Below are 23244 nucleotides of genomic sequence, written 5' to 3'. Positions count from 1 at the left end.
TAATACAAAATATGTGTTAGTTGAATGTTTATGTTGTTGTAAGGCTTCTAGTCAACAGTAGGGTATTAGTAGTTAAGTTTTTGGGAGTTAAAGTTCTATGTGGATTTCAAGTATGTGGTGATCAGTGCCCTTGACCCTCACATTGTTCAAGAGTCAGCTATGCTGCTTTTTTTTCCATTTACCCATTTAATTAACATGTACTTATGAAATACTAAGCACTGGGTAAACACTGAGAATACAAAATCAAATTAAGACACAGCTCCTGCCTTCAAGGAATTTATACTGGTTGAGTGATTCTAGTTGTCTTGAGTTAATTTGGCCCTCACAATAATTTTGCCATTGTGTATATGGCATGTAATAATAAATTTGATTATCTTAAAAGAAAGTTGCAAAATATACTTTATATATATGGTTTTAAGCCATCGAAGTCTTGGGTACTTTAAAGAGGCTATTATTAGTAAGGATTATATTTTTAAGGTTATATTTTAGGAATTTGACATTTTAATTTTTGCTTTGTATTATTTTTCTAATGTGTATATTTTATTTCTGAAGTTTTATCCCCGGGTCTTAATGGTCATGTGGTGCTAAAATATTTCCAGAGATTTGGTAGAACTAATAAATTAGGGAGTTTTCCAGCCATGGCTGCACATATAATGCAGGTGTATCAGTTCGTGATCTTTTGTTTTCACTTTCAAATAATTGAATATTTAAAAATGGTATTTATGTTTTACTGGACTTAATTGGTGCTTGTTTCCATTTACCAGTTGTTATTATATTGTCTCGGTTGGGACATTATACATTTTAGAAACCCTCGCTTTTATGCTAGTTAGCTTTCAACTATGTGTTTGATAGGCAGGTTGCATTTTAATTGTTACAATTTTTTAAAACTGAAGTATAGTTGGCACACAATGTTACATTTGTTTCAGGTGTACGACATAGTGATCTGACAACTCTGTACATTATGCTCTGCTCACCACAAGTGTAGCTGGCATCTGTCACCATACAATGCTATTAAAATGCCACTGACTATACTTTTCATTACCATGATTTATCTATTCCATAACTAGAAGCCTGTATCCCCCAATACCTTTTACTTATTTATAATTCTTATAAATTTTATATTTAATCCTAACTAAAGATTGATAATTCATTAGCTCACAGAACAGATACATTATCATTTTCCCAGAGATTTGAGATGGTTAAAACAATCACACTTTATTACTGATCTACAGTATCTATTAAAATTCACATAGGATATTATGGGAATAAGACCGAATAAAGCCTTGATATTTTAAGTGAAAAGTTTTTATATTGGGGCCAAATTTTGGACAGGAAATAATTTCTGGTACATATATATTGCCAAATTTTAGTTTGTCTTATATCTGTTAAAATCACGGAAGGCATTTAACTAGGTAGGAGTAGTTGCTATTTTTTGATAGTTTTTTCCCCATTATCTTCAGGAACTACAAATGAAGGAGATTAAAAAAAACCCAACTTTTGGAACTTTTGCTTCCATACTAACCCAAAAGTCTTGCATTTGATGATGAAGCATTTGGATTGCCATTAGATTATTTTGAAAGACTGTATTCATTTACTTAGAGATTTTTGAATGCAACTTTTTAAAGTACTGTTTAGTAGACTGTGAAATATAAATTCATAGGGAACCAGGTATCACAAAAGTCATTTAAATTGGGATTACTATTTTTGTAGATTAAATGCAAATTAAATGCAGATTTATTCAATATATAAAATTTTTGGAAGCACAAATTTAAAAGGAAATACTACTAGTAAAAATTTCCTTTCTCCTCAGATGGTAGATTCTCATTACAAAATTGTTTTAATACTGTTCTGTATATTTAAAGAGATTACATGTATTTTACTCTCCACTGTCCCTTATGGGGAGATTGAGGATCAGACAAGATAAATGTAAATCTGTTTTTGAAAATACTAAGCATGTTCAAATGCTTGATAAGCTGTATTCTAGTTGGAGAAAACAAAGCCAACATATGAAAACCTAAATTTGCAAAGCAGTGTTGAAATTGTTATTACATGAATATTCATTTTGTGAGAATATACACTTCAGAGTTTCTGTAAAGTGATTTTTCTATGGACATTAACTTACATGTTTATATCAGAAAATAGTTTATGCACAACTTTTCAAGAAAATATCTATTTGCAGACAAAGTGTTTATGATAGTATTGTTATTCTACATACGTTACGTTATAGGTGCTCTTTAAATCTTTTTTTTTTAATTTGGTTTTTCTAGAGCCCCTGTTGATAAGCATGGTGTCTTAAATACAATTGAAGACTGTTGCTTATTAGTACAGTTTGATAATCCATAGAGAGTAGCTAAAGTTTTCATTTTCCTCTTTTTCCCAATCTAGTGGTTTTATTTATTCCATAAATTGGAGAGTTCCAAACTTTTTTTTATGTATTTGTTTGTTGAATATAATTGACAATATTAGTATCAGGTGTACAACATAGTGATTCAGCATTTGTGTACATTGCAGGATGGTCACTGTAATAAATCTAGTTACCATCTATTACAAAGTTAATACAAAATTATAACTATATTCCCCATACTTGGTATTACATCCCCAAGACTTATTTTATAACTGAAAATTTATACCTCTTAATGCCCTGGACCTGTTTTGCACCTCCACATCTTCATCCCTCTGTCAGCCACCAGTCTGTTTTCTTTATCTAGGAGTCAGGGGCTTTGTTTCCTTTTGTTTGTTTTTTTTTTTGTTTTGTTTTTTGTTTTTTGGACTCCACATGTAAGTGAAATCATGCAGTATTTGTCTTTCTCTGTCTTATTTCATTTAGCATAATACCCACAAGATTCATCCATGTTGTTGCAGATAACAAGATTTGTTTTATATGAGTAGTGTTCCATTGTACATAAATAGCCTATCTTCCTTATCCATTCATCTACCAGTAGACTTGGAGATTGTTCCTGTATCTTGTCTATTGTAAATAATGCTGCAGTAAACATAGGGATCATCTATCTTTTCAAATTAGTGTTTTCATTTCTTTGTAGAGATATCCATTAGTGGAATTGATGGATTATATTGTAGCTCTACTTTTAATCTTTTGAAGAACCTCCATACTGTTTTCAATAGTAGCTGTGCTACATTGTAAACTGTACAAGAGTTCCCTTTTCTCTACATCCTTGCCAACACTTGTTATTTCTTATCTTTTGGATAATAGATGTTCTGATAGATTTAAGGTGGTTTCTTGTTGTGGTTTTGATTTGCATTTCCCAGGTATATACATACATTTATATATTTATATGAATATGTATGTGTATGTATGTATTTATATATATTTAATGTTTGCTTATTTTTGAGAGAGGAAGAGAGACAAAGCATGAGTGGGAAAGGGGCAGAGAGAGAGGGAGACACAGAATCCGAAGCAGGCTTCAGGCTCTGAGTTGTCAACACAGAGCCTGATCCGTGGCTCGAACTCACTAACTGTGAGATCATGACCTGAACTGAAGTCGGACGCTTAACCTACTGAACCACCCAGGCGCCCCTGCATTTCCCTGATTGAGCATCTTTTCAATGTGCCTGTTGGCCATCTGTATGTCTCCTTTGGAAAAATGTCTGTTTTTATCCTCTGCCCAGTTTTTAATTGGTTGGGTTTTTGTTTTGTTTTGTTTTTTTGCTATTGAGTTGTGTAAGCTCTTTATATATGTTAGATATTAACCCCTTATTAAATATATGGTTTGCAAATGTCTTCTTCCATTCAGTAATAGTGGTTTCTTCACTGTGCAGAAGCTGTTTAGTTTGATATAGTCCCATTTGTTTAATTTGTTTAATTTGTTTAATGCTTTTGTTTCCCTTGCCTTTAGAATCAGATCCAAAAAGACATCACCAAGATTGATGTCAAGAAGCTTACCACCTATGTTCTGGGAGTTTTATGGTTAAAGGTCTTACCTTCAAGTCTTTAATCATTTTAAGTTAATTTTGCATATGATGTAAGATAGTGGTTCAGTTTCATCATTTCACATACAGCTGTCCAGTTTGCCCGACACCAGTGATTGAAGGGACTGATTACTGATTCAGTCTCCTTTCTAGTAATTGGTCTATTCAGATTTTCTATTTCTTCCTGATTCAGTCTTGGAAGATTGTGTGTTTCTAGGAATTTATCCATTTCTTCTAGTTGTCCCATTTGCTGGTATATAATTGTTCATAGTAGTCTTCTGTGATCTTTTGTATATCGGTGAAATCAGTTGTAACCTACTGTTTCATTTCTGATTTTATTTGAGCCCTGTCTCTTTTTTCTTGGTCAATCTACCTGAAGGTTTGTCAATTTGTTTATCTTTTCAAAGAATCAGCTAATTGTTTATTGATCTTTTCTATTGTCTTTTTAGTCCATATTTATTATTTTTTACTCTGATCTTTACTATTTCCTTCCTTCTACTGAGTTTAGGTTCCATGTATTCTTCTTTTTCTAATTCCCTAAGGTGTAAAGTTAAGCTGTTTAATTGAGATTTCTCTGGTTTCTTGAAGTAGGCTTTAGGCTTGTATTGCTGTGATTCCCCTCTTAGAACCACTTTTGCTGTGTCATACAGAATTTGGGATGTTGTATTTTTCTTTTTTCTTTAGGTAGTTATGACCCAGTTGATCAGTAATGTGTTGTTTAATCTCCACATATTTGTAGTTTTTCCATTTTTCTTCTTGTAATTTCTAATTTTAAACATTTGTGGTTGAAAAAGATGTTTGATTTCACTCTTCTTGAATTTTTGAGACTTGTTTTGTGGTTTGACATGTGATCTGTCCTGGAGAGTGTTCCACGTGCATTTAAGAAGAATGTGTATTCTGTTTTTGGATTCTGTATACAGTTAACCCTTGAACGAAACAGGGCTAGTGACACTGACCTCCTGCATAGCAAAAAATCCACATTAAATTTCTGACTACCCCCAAAATTACCTACTAATAGCCTACTGTTGACTGGAAGCTTTACCAATAACATAGTCAATTAACATACATTTTGTATGTTCTATGTAAGTATTTATTGGCTGCCTACTTTATGCCTTGCAGTGTGGACACAGTACTCAGCAAGAAAGACCCAGTCCCTCCTTCTTAAAAAGTTATGGTCTTACAGGAAATGGTGATGACATTAAGGAAGTAATAGAAATGTATTGGATTTTGTGAAAGAAAAGCACATTTCTTTTGGGCTACCTCAGTTGGTACCTCACCCAATTAGGAGGGAGAAGATGTTAGTCACCTCATGTTATCAGTATGAATTTCTGGAGCACATAACCTTCACAAAGGTTAATATGTGACTTCTGGTGTTTTGTTTTCATTTTGTTTTGTTATCCCCTCTTAAAACAGTCATTTTTCCAAAATAAATTTGAATCTAAGAATTCTTTCTTAGCTCTTAAATCATAATTTGTTTAATTAGGTTGATTAACTCATTGTATTTGACATTATTTGGGGTAAAAAATACTGAAAAATAATTTGTTTACAGACAGTAGAGATTTCCACCATGAGAGTAATTATAATTTAAGTTTACTTATTTTGAGAGGGAGAGTGCGGATGTGTGCGTAAGCGGGGGAGAGGCAGAGAGAGAATCCCAAGCAGGCTTTACACTGTCTGTGTGGAGCCTGAGGAAGAGTTGGAACTCACAAACTGTTAGATCGTAACCAGAGCTGAAATCAAGAGTTGGAGGCTTAACAGGTGACTGGGCCACCCAGGCGCCCCAAAAGAGTAATTATAAAAAATACCACAGTGTAAGAGATTATTTTTATTGTGTGGATTAGAACATTAGGTACATTTAAATCTAGGAAAATTAAACACCTGGTACTATGATGTCTGTAAAACATAACTGATGAACAGAATATAATTTATACTCTTTGGGGGATTAAACAGTGAAGTATGAATTACATTGATTTTATAAATGTGTTCATGAAATTATCATGCAGAGGAGCTCCAGATCTTTGCAGATTTCTTTTGTAGTGGCTGTGTGATAGCAAACAAAATATTGTGAAGTGCAGTGCTCCTACTACAAGGACTAGTCAAAAGGAATTGAACTCCAGAGGAGCCTGGGTCATAATCTCTGCTCTATAGCTTTGGGATATTTAGAAAGTGATCATATATATGAATTATAAACACTATTTTAAACAGAAGTTTTTCCCTAATCACAGGTGTTCTTTAAAGAAATTTTCCTATACATTTTGGAAACTTCTACCAGCTCATTTGACCACAAATGGATGGTTATTCAGACATTGACAAGGATCTGTGCAGGTATTTGAAATTATCCTTCTTTATTATCTTTTCTTATTAAGAGATATTTACTATACTCCTATACTAGATGCTTCTTGTTAAACGTAATATATTATATTGTTACAGATGCTCAGAGTGTAGTGGATATTTATGTAAACTATGACTGCGACTTAAATGCAGCAAATATATTTGAAAGACTAGTAAATGATCTATCAAAAATTGCTCAAGGACGGGGCAGTCAAGAACTTGGTATGAGTAATGTTCAGGTAAGAACTTTAAAAGCACTTTCAAATTTAAACTTGGCCAAGGAAGAGCTATGTGTTTTCCTTTAAAGAGCTTTTTGTTTTATTCTTTTTATGAATTATTTCGTAGGAACTGAGCCTGAGGAAAAAAGGCTTAGAATGCTTAGTGTCGATTTTGAAGTGTATGGTTGAATGGAGTAAGGATCAGTATGTGAATCCCAACTCTCAGACAACTCTTGGTAAGGTGGCATTTTGAGTTACAATTCTTTGTCATTTCAAGTAAATGATACTTGCGAGAGGATAATTCCAGTTGCCATTAGACCAGTTTCGTGACCTCTTTGCTCATTTAGCTGATAAAGAAGCATTCTGTATGAGTTCAATACGAGCTTTAGAATTATGTATTTCCAACTTAGTTGTCCAAACTTTTTTCTTTCTAAATCTTCCTTGAAATACTTTAAATACCACATTAAAGTGAAGAATATTTATGCAACTTAAGTAAAAGATAATTATAGAAGAAGCCTATACAAGCCAAGATGTTTTAAGATTGATTTGTTCACCTATGTTTGGCATTTGCCCTTACTAGGAGAAAAACTCATGCTGCAGGTCTACCCTAGTATTACATCAGTCAGCAGTCCTTTGAGGGAAAACTATTCCTTCTGTGGCATGAGCTGAGAGCAGAAACGCAGTGGATACTTAGCACTGCAACTACAAAAAGAACTTTTAATGGTACAAATTACACAAATACTAATTGCAGTGTGTTTTATTATCAAAGTATATTGTCTGGGATGGCACCTAATAGTTTGTTTGTATTGCATAATTGTCTAAGAAGCATTAAAATATCTTGCCTTACTTGACAATTTTTTTTTTTAACCTTTTACATTTTTTTCCTTTGAAAGAATGATTTACTGTATCAGTCTTTCTACTTACAGGTCAGGAAAAACCCTTAGAACAAGAGACGAATGAAATCAAACACCCTGAGACAATAAACAGATACGGAAGTTTAAATTCCCTGGAGTCAACATCATCATCAGGAATAGGCAGCTACAGTACACAGATGTCTGGCACTGATAATCCAGAACAGTTTGAAGTCCTAAAGCAACAAAAAGAAATAATAGAACAAGGAATAGATTTGTGAGTGTCCAATTTTAAGGAGAAATGTTATTGAATATCCTTCTGCTAGTACAGTATCACCCTTTCCCTGGGTTTGTCTACATCTTCAGATTATTTCTGTTCTCTTCTCATTATCACCTTTCATTGACTAAAACTGGGCATAGTTCTCATACATCGAAGACTTTTGGTGGCTCCTTATTCAGCTCTCCTTGTTTATTGTCGTCTAGCCCAACAGACCCTTACAGTGCACAGTAAATTAATTTTGCAGTGTATATTATATGCTGTTGATTAATATATCATCTGTGTAGTTTTGTATTGTTCAATTAGTAGCTCAATTGTAAAATCCCCCATTATATTTCCTAAGCAGATGACAGGTCAAAAAATTTATAGTATGACACTTCTAATAACTAGCTAGCGTTCTCCTTTAAAGGTTTTATATTTTCTCCAGTTGAGTTACAAATTTGCTTTCTTTTTTTAAATTTATTTCTTTTGAGAGAGAGAGAAAGAGAGAATGAGTGGGGGAGAGACAGAGAGAATCTCAAGCAGACTTCGTGCTATCAGCATGGAGCCTGACATAGGGCTCAGTCCCATGAACAGCAAGATCACAATCTGAGCCGAAATCAAGAGTTGGACCCTAAACCGACTGAGCCACCCCGGCACCCCTACAGATGTGCTACTCTTGTTATTGATCCCTTGTTATCAATGTCATTTTTATATGTTGATTAGGTGATAACTTCCATTTCCAACCTGGCTACTCTACCAGACCCAGATCTTGGGAAGTCTGTTTTCCCACTAAGCTTTATGGCATAAGCCTGCTCCTGGACTGTTTCCTGTCTAAGTAGTACCATGCTGCTTTTATCCCTGTAATTGCCCATCTCTTTCAAAGAGAAGCTGTGAGGAAATGAAGTTGCTGGCATTTCTCCATGAATCTAGCTACTTACAAACTGTTAAAAATTCCCGTGTACATTTACATGGTTTGCTCCTTCTACTGGAAAGCATTTCTTCCTAACTCTTGAGCAGTGCCTTTTGGTGAATGTTCAAGTTTCCATTTTTTTAATCATTAATATAAAAAAGTTGACAAAATGCATGCACATGTTTTGGTAATAAAATTATAAAATCTTGCAAAATTGCCTCAGGAAATAGCCACTAATACTTCACTCATTCCAGTTTTTCAGTCAATATTTATCGAAGTCCCATCTGTTCCTGACATTATGCAAGGTCCTAGGGAAACTTGATGAATGAAATAGACATGGCTTCTGAGGGACTCAAGGTCTAATATGTATAATTAGACATTCATATTGAAATTCTGGTTACTCTGCAAACATATATTTGGTGTTTGGGACTGTGTGCCAAGAACCATGAAGGCACTGGGTCTTGTATTTAAGATTACAGTGTATATAATATAAGCAAAATAGTTTTTTTTTTTGAATAGTACTCTGTCCAGTCTATAATAGTAGACAAAGTGCTGCCAAGGTATGGTAGCTCTGTTTGTGGTACTTGGGAGTGAGAGGGAGTCGTGACAGGACTTCAGAGTGTTCTCCTTAGTCTCTACTGCTTTCAGCCCCTGGACTTGATCTCTGCTTCATACTTTTATGAGAATGCTTTCATGTCACTGTGCTCCCATTACACTCTTCCATGACTCTTTGTGGCACCACTCTGTCCTGTTCCTCCTACCATTCTGACCCTTGTCATCTCAGTCTTGTTACGGCCTGTTTATCTCCTGAATACAGCTTAGCATTTCCAGAGTTCTGTCCCTCAGCTCTTTTCTTACTTTGTAATTTCTCCTAGGTGATCATGCTCTTTTTCATGACTCACTTTGTATGTGCTAGCGTGTCACCGCTCCCAACTGTTACTTTTAACATAAATACCTCTACGGAAGTCCAGAATCATGTCTGTAATTACCTGTCGGACTCTGTTGGATACTGCTTAGCTTCTCACACTCAGTATTGTCCATCACCGAATTTATCAGTCTCCGTTCTCTCCATAATCAATTCCCTAATACATCTACCAAAAATATATTGGTAGATTGGATTGTCTAAAAGACAAACAGAAAACTACTGTTTCTGTATTTCTTTTTTAGGCTAGTAACCTCAGCAGGCTACTAAATTTGTAAGCTAGAATTCTGGGAGTTACTTAGATTTTCCCCTTGGATCTAATCTGTCATTAAATTCTGTTGATTCTACTTCCTAAGTATCTGTGCTATTTATCTCTTCTCTCCATCTCCCACAATTGTTCTCTCAAGTCAAACCATCACCATTTCTTGCCTTGACTAGTGCAGTCTTTTAATTGGCCTACCTTTCTTTGGTCTTATTTATTCTCTAGTCTTTTCTCACACTTAGCTAGAGTGATCTCTCTTGAATAAAAGTAAGCTTCTATTTCTCCCCACTTCTGCTTTTAGAGAATAAAGTCACAGTTTCTTATAATTGGATATAATACCCTTCATGATATGGATCTGCTGGACTCTAAGCTTCATCACCTGCCACTTCTTTATCTCATTTCAGCCTTCCAACAATGCAGAGCTGTTTATTCTAACGTCATGCTGTTTTATGCTTCCATGTATTAGTATGACTCCTTCCTCTCTAGGATTTTTTTTCTTACTCTTTATGAACTGTGTAATCATTCTTCAAACCCCAGTTTCACAGTCCCCTCCCCGGGAAATATATCACAACCATCTCTGTTAGTTATTTCTCTTCTGTGCTATCTTACCTTGTGAATACATTAGTTGTTGCACTTTTACAATTTTTAAAAATCATGTTTATTTTATTAGGGAGAGAGCTTCTAGAGGGCAGAGATTGTGCTTATCTCAGTGAAAAATGGTATGAATTAGGACTTGACAGGAGTCATTAGAACAGGTGAGGACATTTCAGACAAAGAGAATGGCATGTGCAGCAGCACGGAGGAAAGGGACATTTGAGGATTACTGTTCAGGATAGCAGAGGCAGGGTTGGGGTAGCAGTCACAGAAAATGAAATGAGAGCATTGAGCTGGATCCAGATTACAGAAGGCCTTATTTTCCATGGAAACAAGTTTTTGTCTTGTTCTTGGCTTTAGCTTACTATGTATGAAGGGTTTTAGTCATAGTAGCTGCAGCATCAGATTTCTGTTTTGGAACGATGTCTTTGCCAGTAGCCTGAAAGATGGGTTAGAATGAGAGCAGAACCAAAGCTAGGAAGACCATTTAAGAACTATTGTAGTACCCTGGTGACAGGTGATGAGGGACCAAAGTAATTAGTGGTGCAATAAAAGTAGAGAGTAAATGATGTGGAAACAAGGAGGTGACATTTGAACTGGATCTCTAAGCATGAACGAGAGTTCCACAGAAAATGAATGGAACAGGTAAAGGTCATGTAGAGGAAATAGACTGCAGAAATGCATTATGCTTAGGAATTGAGAATAGGGTATTTGGGAGTAGATGGGTGAGAGGGGTTGAGATGAACTGGAGCTATGTTGAGAAAGATCTTGTGTATCAGTCTAGTCGGTTTGGACTTGGCTTTGAAAACATTGGTTATGTAGGAATTTTTTCATAAAGGAAATAATGATGTCAGATCATGGTTAAAACAGTCACCAAAATCAAGTTCTTTACTTTAAAAGCAGGAAACTTAGAATTAATCACTGGGTGTATGTGGAATGAACCAAGATTACTTGAGCATCAAGGTGAATATATATATTAAAAACATGAGAACTTTAGTATTTATATCCTTACTCAAATTGACATTATCTCATATAGTCTGTGAACTGGTCCATATCTTTGATAAATATGGCCTTTTGCTTGAGAATCTTAAAAGAAAAATAAAACTTTGCATAATGTAATAATTTCTGTATATTTATGTATTGACTATGTTGAATAAACTATTTTCTAGTGGTATTAGAAAATTAATTTACTGGTAGTTTAAGATCTTTTCAGGGAAATGCAGAAGATTTTCTATTTCTAATGTTTCTATTAACTTTAACATCATCTAGATTTAATAAGAAACCAAAGAGAGGAATACAGTACCTTCAAGAACAAGGGATGCTTGGCACTACATCTGAAGATATAGCCCAATTCTTACATCAAGAGGAAAGATTAGACTCAGTAAGAATACCATTTTTTAATTCTAACCTTTTCTGTAAAATTCCTTAATTACATAATGCTCCATACTGTTTTCCCTTTAAAATGCCCTATGTAAATAATAAAACTTAAAAAATAACCTAGGTATTCTTATTTTTGCTTTTTAATTTTCTAAACTCAAAAGAATATCATTTTTTTAATAAACACATTTAGTGTGTTTAACTTTTTAGCTTCATGTTTGAAATAGTTAACCCTGTAGACAAAACCTGTGAATCTTACAGATTTTTCTACTTTTTATTTTTTATTTTTTTTTTTTCAACGTTTATTTATTTTTGGGACAGAGAGAGAGACAGAGCATGAACGGGGGAGGGCCAGAGAGAGGGAGACACAGAATGGGAAACAGGCTCCAGGCTCTGAGCCATCAGCCCAGAGCCCGACGCGGGGCTCGAACTCACGGACCGCGAGATCGTGACCTGGCTGAAGTCGGACGCTTAACCGACTGCGCCACCCAGGCGCCCCCAGATTTTTCTACTTTTTAAATGTCTTTGTGGCAAATGTAGCATTTCATTAGGATATCCTTTTTTTAATCTTTTGTTCTTTAGACTCAAGTGGGTGAGTTCCTGGGAGATAATGATAAATTTAACAAAGAAGTCATGTATGCATATGTGGACCAACACGACTTTTCAGGAAAGGACTTTGTTTCAGCTCTTCGTATGTTTCTGGAAGGATTCCGTCTTCCAGGGGAAGCTCAGAAAATTGATCGATTGATGGAAAAATTTGCTGCGAGATACCTAGAATGCAACCAAGGGTAAGCAAGATTCAAATTCAGGCACTTACGGGTTGCCAGCTATCACTATACTAGGGAACATCAGGAGATTCATTGTCTCCTGCTCTCAGAGAATTTAGATTGTCTCCAATTTAGAAGTGATGGATGTTTTCGCGAAAAAAATTGTAGTATGAGCTAAAACATAAATCCTGAAAGAGAAAAGTAAGGGGGTTTGATTTATTTAAATGCAGGTGTAAAACAATAAAAGTTTATAACATGATGCATTTATTTTTTCAGACAAACCCTTTTTGCTAGTGCAGATACTGCTTATGTTTTGGCTTACTCAATTATCATGCTGACCACAGATCTTCACAGTCCACAGGTATGTGCTCCATGTAACAGATAGTACACATTAACTACATTCTTTTGAATTCAGTAAGTAAGAGTTGAAATTTTAATCTTATTTAGTGAAACTCGTCAACAAATGGGAGTATTTAATGCGGTGTAGTGTACAATTTACAAATGCAGTTTCTGGTAATAATTCTAATTAGACTTTTAGACATTTGCAAAATAAGTCTATATTTGTCCCATGATTGACAGCTATATAAAGCTTAAGATAAATTTTATCGTAAGAATATGCATATATTCTGCCTATACTTATTACAACATGGAAAAACCCTGTATATAGGCATTTTTTCTTTTAAACATTTCAAACTTAACAGAGTGATTAGTATGGGAATCCTGCATGTGCCTATCAACCAGCTTCCAGTTACCGACTTACGGCCAGTCTTACTCAACTTTTATCCTTTCTCTCTCTCCCAGATCATTTGGAAGTAAATCCCAGGTATCATTTCATCTGTATTTATTTCAGTGTATATCTCTGAAAGACACACAGTCTATTTAAAAATAACCACAATACCATTACATCTAAAAATTAACAATAATTTTAAAGTATTAGATATCCAGGCAGTGTTCAGCCTTCCATTTGTTTCTTAAAATTTGTAGTTCCTTCTTAAATATTAAGGTACTGTCACTTGATTTCTGATATCCATTAGCAAAAAAAAAAAATTTATTTTGATAAGTTTTAGGTATTTCAGGCTTAGTTTCAAAAACATGCTTTGAGTATCTTTGGGGAAAATTATCTTCATAAATTTATCTATTTGCAAGAATTTCTTTGTACTTATGGATAGGCATCTAATATGTATTATTCTTAGGAAGTGAAATAAACTATTACTAATCCAAGAGGTATTAGAAAAATTAAAATTTATTTAAAGGTTGAGATTAAATTTTGCAATATAGGGTGTGTGTGTGTGTGTGTGTGTGTGTGTGTGTGTGTGTGTGTGTGTGTTTGGAGATGTTTAAGGCAAGGCTTATATGGAAAATATGTATCAAATGTATGAATGGGAATTATATACAGAGTTACCTTCAACAGCTATGCATTTACCAGCGATTTACTTGATTTTATATAGACCTTTCTTAAAAAGTGATTTAATATTTTAGTCATTTAAAAATTGCCTTTGTTATATTGCTGGGAGTATAATTAAAGCAGCTCACTTTCCGGTTTTTATTATGCAGCATACTTTTTTCCTATTATAAGGCAGTCTACAGATACTGACCTATTTGGATAACTTCATATCACAGTTTTCTGTCTGGTGTTTTGGTCCAAACCAATACATTACCTCCATTTGTTTTTAGAATGTTATATTTTTAAAGAATTTGGTTCTGTAAATGAATTGTCAGTGTTCTGTGCATCTGTGTCACATGTACATCCTTGTGTAAGGTATTTTGAGGAAATACTGAAACTTCCTTTAATGTTCTTTCATAGGACCCAGATTGTTAAAAATTTCTGAACACATATCCGTTAGGAAACATCTTAAGAACAGTGTTCTGTCTTCATGGCACTCGTTTGTGTCCGTAGAGCATGTGCGTGGAGTCCTGGTCTGGCAGTAGTTAACTGCACTGTGTCAGACTGCTGCCGGCTGGCCTCGTGTCCTGATATGCAGCCTGCAGCCACAGAACAGCTTATAAGTTTCGGTGAAGGAAACTTCAATTAGAAAACTGAACTAGAGGTGCCTGGCTGGCTCTTGGTTAAGCATCTCTGTTTCAGCTCAGTTCATGATTTCACAGTTCTTGTGAAGTTGAGCCCCACGTCGAGCTCTGTGCTGGCAGCGTGGAGTTTGCTTGGGATTCTCTCTCTCTCCCTCTGCCCCTCCCCCACCTGCACTGTCTCCATCTCTCTCGAATAAATATATAAACTTAAAAAAAAAATTGAACCCATAATCATGACCCCATATGATTTGATTCAGGACCACATGAACTATAACAAATGACACCATTTTTAAAGAACACAGGTGACTTTAAAGGAATTCCTTAAAACTAATTCTTCTCATTCTTAGTTGTTTTTCAAAGTTAAAATACTTAAACAAGTCATTTATGTTCCTTTTTTACCTAGAATATTTACAGTTAGACCACCTTTTATATATTGTGTGAGTCAATGAATTTTTTAAAAATTTGAGGCATACTTAGAACACATTTAATTTTTAGTGTATATTAATCTACATTGTAATAAGGGATTTAAATACTAAAACTAAACACAGCTTAATTTAAGTGCATGAAAACAAAAGTCAAGAGTAGGGTGTTCCATAAAGATAAGCAGGAAAAGGAAAAGTAGGGTTATGTGTTATCCTACTTCCAGAATCCCACTGTGTTCTGTTTGAGCAGTATATTTTTAAAAATTTTTTTTTTCAACGTTTTTTATTTATTTTTGGGACAGAGAGAGACAGAGCATGAACGGGGGAGGGGCAGAGAGAGAGGGAGACACAGAATCGGAAACAGGCTCCAGGCTCCGAGCCATCAGCCCAGAGCCTGACGCGGGGCTCGAACTCACAGACTGCGAGATCGTGACCTGGCTGAAGTCGGACGCTTAACCGACTGCGCCACCCAGGCGCCCCTGAGCAGTATATTTTTATTTGGGGTACCTGAAATTAATGTATTCCCTACTCCCACTTCCACCTCCCAACCCAGATGCACAAGCATAATATACAGCTACTTCAGATTTTTTACCAAGACTTCTTTTTGTCTCTGGTACAATACTAAAAACAACATGCCATGCTTAAGATTTCCAGGTAATGTTTCTCTTTTTTAGCCTCTTACTGACAGCACTTATATGGTCTTTTATTTTAGTAACCCTATGTCATTGTTAATTAGTATTTATCAGAACTTTAGGTGAAACTTTCCTTCATTCGTTCATTTGTTTGTTTGTTTGTTTTATTTTTGGTGCTGACTCAGATGAGGGTTTTTTGGTTTGTTTTTTTACTGTTTATTTTTGAGAGAGAGAGAGAGCGTGCATGTGCACAAGTGCACAACTGGGGGAGGGGCAGAGAGAGGAGACACAAAATCCTAAGCAGGCTCCAGGCTCTGAGTGGTCAGCACAGAGCCCGATGCTGGGCTCAAACCCCACCAACTGTGAGATCATGACCTGAGCCACCCAGGTGCCCCAAGATGAGTTTTTAAAGTGAGGACTTGCTTTCTGTGTGTCTTACAAATTTACAGGAAGAGCCTTATCTTTAGAATGCCTTAAATTCTTCATGGGAGATGGTAGGAATATATTTAATTAAATATGTGTGTGTGTGTATGTGTGTGTGTGTACATATATATATATTTAAATAAGTTAAAGCATGTTTTATCATGCTTCACATTACTGCATTTTGTAGGTAATAGTGTTTTTACAAATTGAAGGCCTGTAGCAACCCTGCATCAAGCAAGTCTATCAGCACCATTTTTCCAACGGCATTTGCTTATTTCATGGGTCTGTCACATTTTGGTGATTCTCACAATATATCAAGCTTTTCTTTATTATTACATTTGTTACAGTGATCTGTGTTCAGTGATTATGACTTGTTGAAAGCTGAGATGATGGTTAGCATTTTTTAGCAATAAAAGATTTTTGAATTTAGATATGTACATTGTTTTTGTAAGACATAATGCTTGATAGATGATAGTATAGTGTAAGTATAACTTTTGTATGCACTAGGAAACCAAAAAATTAATTTGACTCACTTTATTGCAATATTCACTTTATTGCTGTAGTCTGGAACCAAACAAACACAGCCTGTAATTTCTCTGGGTTTTGTCCAGATAAAAACATTTTGGTTGTGCTAGTTCTCAACTTTGGTGACAGGGCTGCATCTTACAAATTACAAGCTTGTATTCCACAGATTGATGAAGGTATGCTGTAAGACATTCCTGGTCAGAGTACTTCTTAACAAGACAAAATGTTCTGAGGACACTTGACCCAGATCACCTAAACTTCATTTACCACAATGAGTCAGTCAAAGAAACTGTTATCTGATTTAAATAAATTCGGCTATTACTTTGCATCCACTGTTATGTAAAATTAGCTTTTAAATCTTTACAACATATTTCTGCCCCCCCCCCACTAAGATTTGAATCTTTTTGATACCATGTTTTTAATACTTGTTATGGTCCTTTTTTTAAAGACTCTAGCTAGAACTCTTAAACCTTGGGCAAAACCAAATAATTTCATTATTCGATTTCCCTGTTTCTTGTTACAAATTATATATGTGCACATCAGAGCAAGGTTAATTAGCATATGCCAGGATAGGTCTTCTCTACATTACCTTCATTTTCGGTGACTTCCTTTTCTCATTTAAATATGTTTCACTGAATATTTGCCCTGTCCTGTCCTCAAAGTATTTATAAATTCTCTTCTAAAAGTATTCAAATTCTTAAAATAGGAGTTTTAGGAATTATAATGGTTTTTCATTTCTAGGTTAAAAATAAAATGACAAAGGAACAATACATTAAGATGAATAGAGGTATCAATGACAGTAAAGACCTTCCTGAAGAGTATCTGTCAGCCATCTATAATGAGATAGCTGGAAAAAAGATATCAATGAAAGAAACAAAAGAACTAACAATCCCTACAAAATCAAGTAAACAAAGTAAGTATCCAAATCAACTGAATTCTGATTGTTCAGAGGAAAAATGCGGTTTGCTAAAAGTTTTTTTTCACTTGGTTTAGAGTAAGTCAGATACTACTCTAATGAAAAGTATTATACAGTTTGCTGATCTGATTTTATGTTTTTCCACATTCTGAATAAAGATAGCACTGACCAATGATCAAAGAAAATGCTACATGATATTCATGATTTAGTGTGCATTTAATACATACTTGTCAATTAATGTGGTGGTAAATCTCAGCATGGATTAGGAGGTCAGTGAGACTGCTTAGGGAACCCCAACAGACAGACTTCAACTCTCAGTCTTTTCCTGCCTCCTCTACAAGCAACACAGTTCTGTCTTTTCATCTATTGTTACACATAAACAGAAACTGGAAGTAGGGGTGATTCAAGGAGATGCAGAAGGTTTAGAATTAAACTTCACATTATCTCCCTCTCTCCCGCCTCTGGCTGCCACCAGTCTGCTTTCTATTTCTATGGATTTACCTACTCTGGATATTTCATATAAATGGAATCACACCTTATGTGACCTTTTGTATCTGGTTTTTTAAGACTATATCTAATTAGTATTAATTGGTGGCATTTATTATTTTATAGTAAAATATCAAAGCATTTTTAAATGATTTATTTTTTAAATGCTAATAGTGTTTGTTGTTTCAGATGTAGCCAGTGAAAAACAAAGAAGACTTCTGTATAACTTAGAAATGGAACAGATGGCCAAGACAGCAAAAGCACTCATGGAAGCCGTGAGCCACGTTCAGGCACCTTTTACAAGTGCAACACATCTGGAGCATGTGAGGCCTATGTTTAAGGTAAGAGTTCTAATAACTTTTTTTTTTTTAATGTGTATTTATTTTAAGAGAGACAAATGTGCGAGAGAGGCATAGAGAGAGGAGGAGAGTAGAATACCAAGCAGGCTCCTCACTGTCAGGGCAGAGCCTGATGTGGGGCTCAGTCTCACCAACCATGAGATCATGACCTGCCGAAATCAAGAATCAGATGCTTAACTGACTAAGTCACCCAGGTGCCCCAAGAGTTACTAATAACTTTTGATTGCAGTATACATTTATGTACAGTTTTGTTCAGCATGTTTTTAAGTTAAGGAAATATAGTGATCTCTAGCCCATTAGTGAGGACCTGGAAGCAAAAGCAATGTTATTTACGATACAGCAAATAAAAATTTTTTCTTAAAGAGAATGAGAAAAAGTGTACACTAATGGTAATTAATAAATGTTTGATCTTAAGAAATAAGAATAGAAAAATTTCAGAGAATGATCATTAATCCTTGGCCTGGTTTTCGTTAAATAACATCTATTTAATTAAGCCTTTGGAGTTACCTAAAATTTCTTGAGCTTCTGGCCCAGGATCTCCTCTGTGGGTTCTGAGTATGCCTGGAGCGCAGAGAGTAGAGTGGAGAACAAAAACAAGCATTATTTACATTTATAGGTTGATCTAGTAAGAATGATACTACTGGTTCCTTACAATTTGATTGCCTATTCCTTCTTCATTTTCCTGTCCTATATTCCTACCCTTTCTCCAAATTGCAAGGTAAGCAGTGACTAAGGATTATAGGGAAGTAGAGAGTCTAGTCAAATTTGAAAAAGGAAACGGGGTCAAGTACATTCCAGTTTGTGAGACAGTGTGGAAAGATTGCCTGTGGAAGCTGAAGATCATAATTTGAGTTCTTTTTCGGACACTAAGGACACGTATGCATGGGCAGTAAAAGAGGACTATAAGATTTCTATGCTTTCTTTTAGCTCTCAAGTTTTATCATTCTACTCTTACTTCAAGGTGTATGGGATAACTTTATTTCTGAAACTTGATGAAGAATTAGAGGATGGGGTGCTAGGGAGGCAGTATTAAATAGTGGAGTATAAAAGATAAGTAGCCTTATCTTTGGAAATAATGTAGAAAATGATGTTAAAATATAAGAAACACTTTTTATGAAACAAATTTTATACACCAGCTTCTCGTTTTGTTTTAAATAATCTTACACTCTTCTTTTTCTTCTCAGATGTGTTTGGTTGGGGGGCAGGTGGAGAATGAAAAGAGTAGGAACCAGCCATAGTTCTATCACTCAGAAAAAACTTCTGTTAATATGTTTATATACTACTTTCTTTGAACAGTTGTGATCATACTATGTGCAGAATTTTATAGTCTGCTGTTTCTCACATAGTATTTCCCCATATCATTAAAAATGCTTCATAAATAGCTTTTATTATCTGTGCTCTAGATTAGTTCTAGTTTATGCAAACATCTTCTAAGCTAGAATTAAGAATCTTTCCTTTCACCAACACTCCTACTGCCATTAACCTCTCCAGACATCCTCATTTCTTACCTTTAATATTGTAATGTCCTAACTAGTATTCTTATGTCTATTTTTGTGCTCCTCTTATCCATTTACAGAGGCCAGACTGATCATTTTAAAATACAAAATGAAATGTTGCCTTGTTAAGACCCTTCACTGACTTTGCATGATACATGATGAAGTTAACACACCCACAACATCCTCTGGCTCCACCTGCCTTTCCAGCCTCATTGCTAGATTTCTTACATCTTGCTGTGCTGCAGTCACACTAACATAACATCAGATTCTAGAACGTCCTAAATTACTTTGTCTTCAGAACATTCTTATAAGCTCTGCCTTTTATGTAGAATGCTCTTTCCTTCTTTGCCCAAGTGGTTTCCACTTTAAATGTTACCTTCTCAGAGAGTTCTGCCCTGCTCTGCCCCTTCCAAATTTGGTCCTTTTAATAATTTATCCTTTATTGTATTTTTAACAGTTGGTATTTATACATTGACTTATTTTAAAATTTAATATCTATCTCTTTACTAGACTTGAGGTAAGGGACTGTTCTGTTTACTTTTCTCAATATCTTGCACAATTCCTAGCTTGTAGTAAGTGCTCAATAAACAAGCATTGACTGGGTAGAGGAATGAATGAGAGGTTTCTAGGATGTGATATATTAAGGGATATAAATATTAAGTATCTTTTTACATACTGCCAAATTGTAGTTTACAAAGGATTACACAGTTATGAATGAATAATTGCAATGTCCCCTGGGTATTACTTAGGGGTAGTTTGATAGGAGAAATCATTGTCTTTAATTCCTGGTGGAGTTAAACATATTTTTCACTGGCTTTAGAACCGTTTATACTTCTTGTATAAAATATGACACAGGTTTCTGAATAGATGTGCTGTTTCTTTTCTTACAATAGAATGTGTAATTTATTACTTCCATGTGGTACTTCATATTTTAAAAGTATTGCACCTCATGTGCTTCCTAAAGCATCTCTCTGTAGTGGCAGTCCAGGTATTGAAGAGGACGATAGTGAGGTTCAGAGAGGCAAAGCTAGGACTAGAAATTAGGTACTACGGTTTATGTTCCTTTGTTTAGGGATTATATACTTCTAAACTTTCTGATATTACAAACATAGCTTTGGGTAATCCTGTTTTCTTTAATAATCTTAAAAACTTTTTAGATCTTGGGGTGTCTGGGTGGCTCAGTCAGTTGAGCATCCGGCTCTTGATTTTGGCTCAGGTCATGGTCCCAGGGTCATGGGATTGAGCCCCCCATCATGCTCTGTGCTGAGTATGGAGCCTACTTGAGATTCTTTTTCTCTCTCCCTCAGCCCCTCTCCCCCACTCACATACTCTTTCTCTCTCTCTAAATAAATATTTTTTAATTAAAAAAAATTTTTTAAACAAAAACTTCTTAGATCTTTTGAAAATTCCAGTTGTCATGTAAATCTTTTTCATCTCTATGGTTATATAGTTTTGCTTCATTAGAACTTAATAAAAGCAACAAATATTCACATTAGACATACATGTTTTGATATTAGAATTTTCAGTAGTCCAAAGGTAGTCCTTTTTGTTTATTTTACATTACAGTTTTACTAGGTATTGAGTGTTACTAGTAAAATTTAGTGTTTGTTGGTTTTCACAGTCTATAATGAAATATTTTATTGAACTATATTTTTAAAGTATTGCCCAACTAGGAACCAGAGATATCACTGATGTTTCAATGTAAAATATTTGACTACAAAAAAAGTAAGTCTAAATGATGTCCAGGGAGCAGGTTAAAAGAAAGAAGAGTAATGTACTTGTTGCAAGGAGAAAATGACTGAAAGGATCTGCTTAGAAATAAACAGTCTGTGAATTGCTGCAGGTGACAAAGCTTGTAGAGAGAGAGGTTCTGAAGGTAAAGTTAAAACTAATACCATTTCTGGATATTGGCAATTCCCATTGATGTGAATAATTTATAGATGCTGTGCTTAAAATAGGTCTAAGGTCCTTCTACTGAATTTATAGTCCTACTGTACCACTTATTGAGGCCCAGGCAACATTGCATAGTTTTTCCCCTTTGTCCAAGAAAGCTGTCCAAAAAATATGCCCAGGAACTCATTGGTTTTTTTTTTCCCAGAACTTCATCAAATCATTTATTTTCTGAAGCTTTGAGAAATATTAATGTAGTCCTATCATAAAATTTAATTATCACTTGATGTTCATGATACGCCTTAAATTTTTAATTTTTCTAGTTGGCTTGGACACCTTTTCTGGCTGCGTTTAGTGTGGGTCTGCAAGATTGTGATGATACTGAAGTAGCCTCTCTTTGCCTGGAAGGTATAAGATGTGCAATCAGAATTGCATGCATTTTCAACATTCAGGTAACAAAGAATTTCGCCTTTGTAGCCAGTCTGGGAAACAAATTACTTATGCCATGACTATAGTTGCAATTATTTTTTTATGTCTGACTTACTAAAAAGTAATTTCGAGTTTATGATGGAATTTAAATGAATCGTAATGTTTAAGTTTACAAGAAGCTGTGACAGAAGGAGTAGTTCTATATTGATGTGTCTGGAATTCATCAAAATAACTTTGGTTTGCAATTTTTTTCTCTATACAATGTTAGCTATATACAAAATTCCTAAGACTTTGAATTTCTATATGTTAATTTGAATATATTATTTAAATATGTTGCATGTTCACACTTATTGAATCATATTTTTTCATATTTCATGTTTTTATATATTTCATTTAAGCCTAAGAAAAGTGGTCTTAACAGGAACCAAGTATCTAGTACTTGTTTTTCATGAAGACAGGCCCCTCTAGTAATTTATATACTTTGTCTGATAATAAACTGTAGCCAACGCTTGCTTTTTTTTTTTTAAACCCATTTCACATTTAATTATGAATGTTATGTCTTAAAAAGCACAGCCTAGCTGTAGAGAAAGAATGGGCAAATTTATAAACCTGGTTTCTGCTAGTCCACACAGTACTTGACACATAAGTACTCAATGAATATTTGTTTTACTGTATGAATTCATTTGTCATCACTAAAATCTCATCTTGATTTGACATCCCATCTCCATCTCTAATTGCCTTTAGATTTTAGAAATTCATCCTTTCTACTTCATTTATCATCTTAAAAAAAACAACACTGTAGTTTGAGGCATGTGATTTGTCAGTTAAAACTTACTAGATAACCATGTGAGTGTACTTTTTTCTTTTTTATAGCTGGAAAGAGATGCATATGTCCAAGCACTAGCAAGATTTACCTTACTTACAGTGAGTTCTGGTATTACTGAAATGAAACAGAAGAACATTGACACAATAAAAACACTTATCACAGTGGCTCATACAGATGGAAATTATTTAGGAAATTCATGGCATGAGGTATAAGCACTTTATTTTCAAGTTTGCAATTTGGTTTATAAAATAATTTAATGTTAAATATTCTGGCAAGCTTAATTGTTTAGGGAACCATTAATTTAGTACATTCAGGGTAAGTTTATTTAGCTTTTTATAATGATTTATAATATAGCCTATATTTAAATCCTGGCTGCATATATTTAAGTATTTTT

At 34.7% G+C, this 23244-nt stretch overlaps 1 protein-coding gene across 2 annotated transcripts in view; it reads left to right on the top strand.

The window, feature by feature from the left end:
• ARFGEF1 (ADP ribosylation factor guanine nucleotide exchange factor 1) overlaps positions 1 to 23244 on the top strand; it is a 150672-nt gene that overhangs the window by 86743 nt on the left and 40685 nt on the right. For both annotated transcript variants that reach the window (XM_047074012.1, XM_047074013.1), the window contains 11 exons: positions 6153 to 6252; positions 6358 to 6497; positions 6604 to 6712; positions 7403 to 7604; positions 11544 to 11655; positions 12234 to 12439; positions 12695 to 12779; positions 17190 to 17361; positions 18040 to 18191; positions 21919 to 22047; positions 22898 to 23056. In XM_047074012.1, coding sequence (XP_046929968.1) covers positions 6153 to 6252; positions 6358 to 6497; positions 6604 to 6712; positions 7403 to 7604; positions 11544 to 11655; positions 12234 to 12439; positions 12695 to 12779; positions 17190 to 17361; positions 18040 to 18191; positions 21919 to 22047; positions 22898 to 23056 — 1566 coding nt within the window. The remainder of the gene's footprint in view (positions 1 to 6152; positions 6253 to 6357; positions 6498 to 6603; positions 6713 to 7402; positions 7605 to 11543; positions 11656 to 12233; positions 12440 to 12694; positions 12780 to 17189; positions 17362 to 18039; positions 18192 to 21918; positions 22048 to 22897; positions 23057 to 23244) is intronic.

The sequence above is a fragment of the Lynx rufus genome, unplaced genomic scaffold (assembly GCF_022079265.1).
Source record: "Lynx rufus isolate CCGP_SWC_20201006 ecotype Redwood Valley unplaced genomic scaffold, mLynRuf1.p SCAF_12, whole genome shotgun sequence".
Classification (NCBI taxonomy): Eukaryota; Metazoa; Chordata; class Mammalia; order Carnivora; family Felidae; genus Lynx; species Lynx rufus.
Note: the sequence above shows the minus strand (reverse complement) of the source record. Positions and strands in the feature narration are given on the sequence as shown.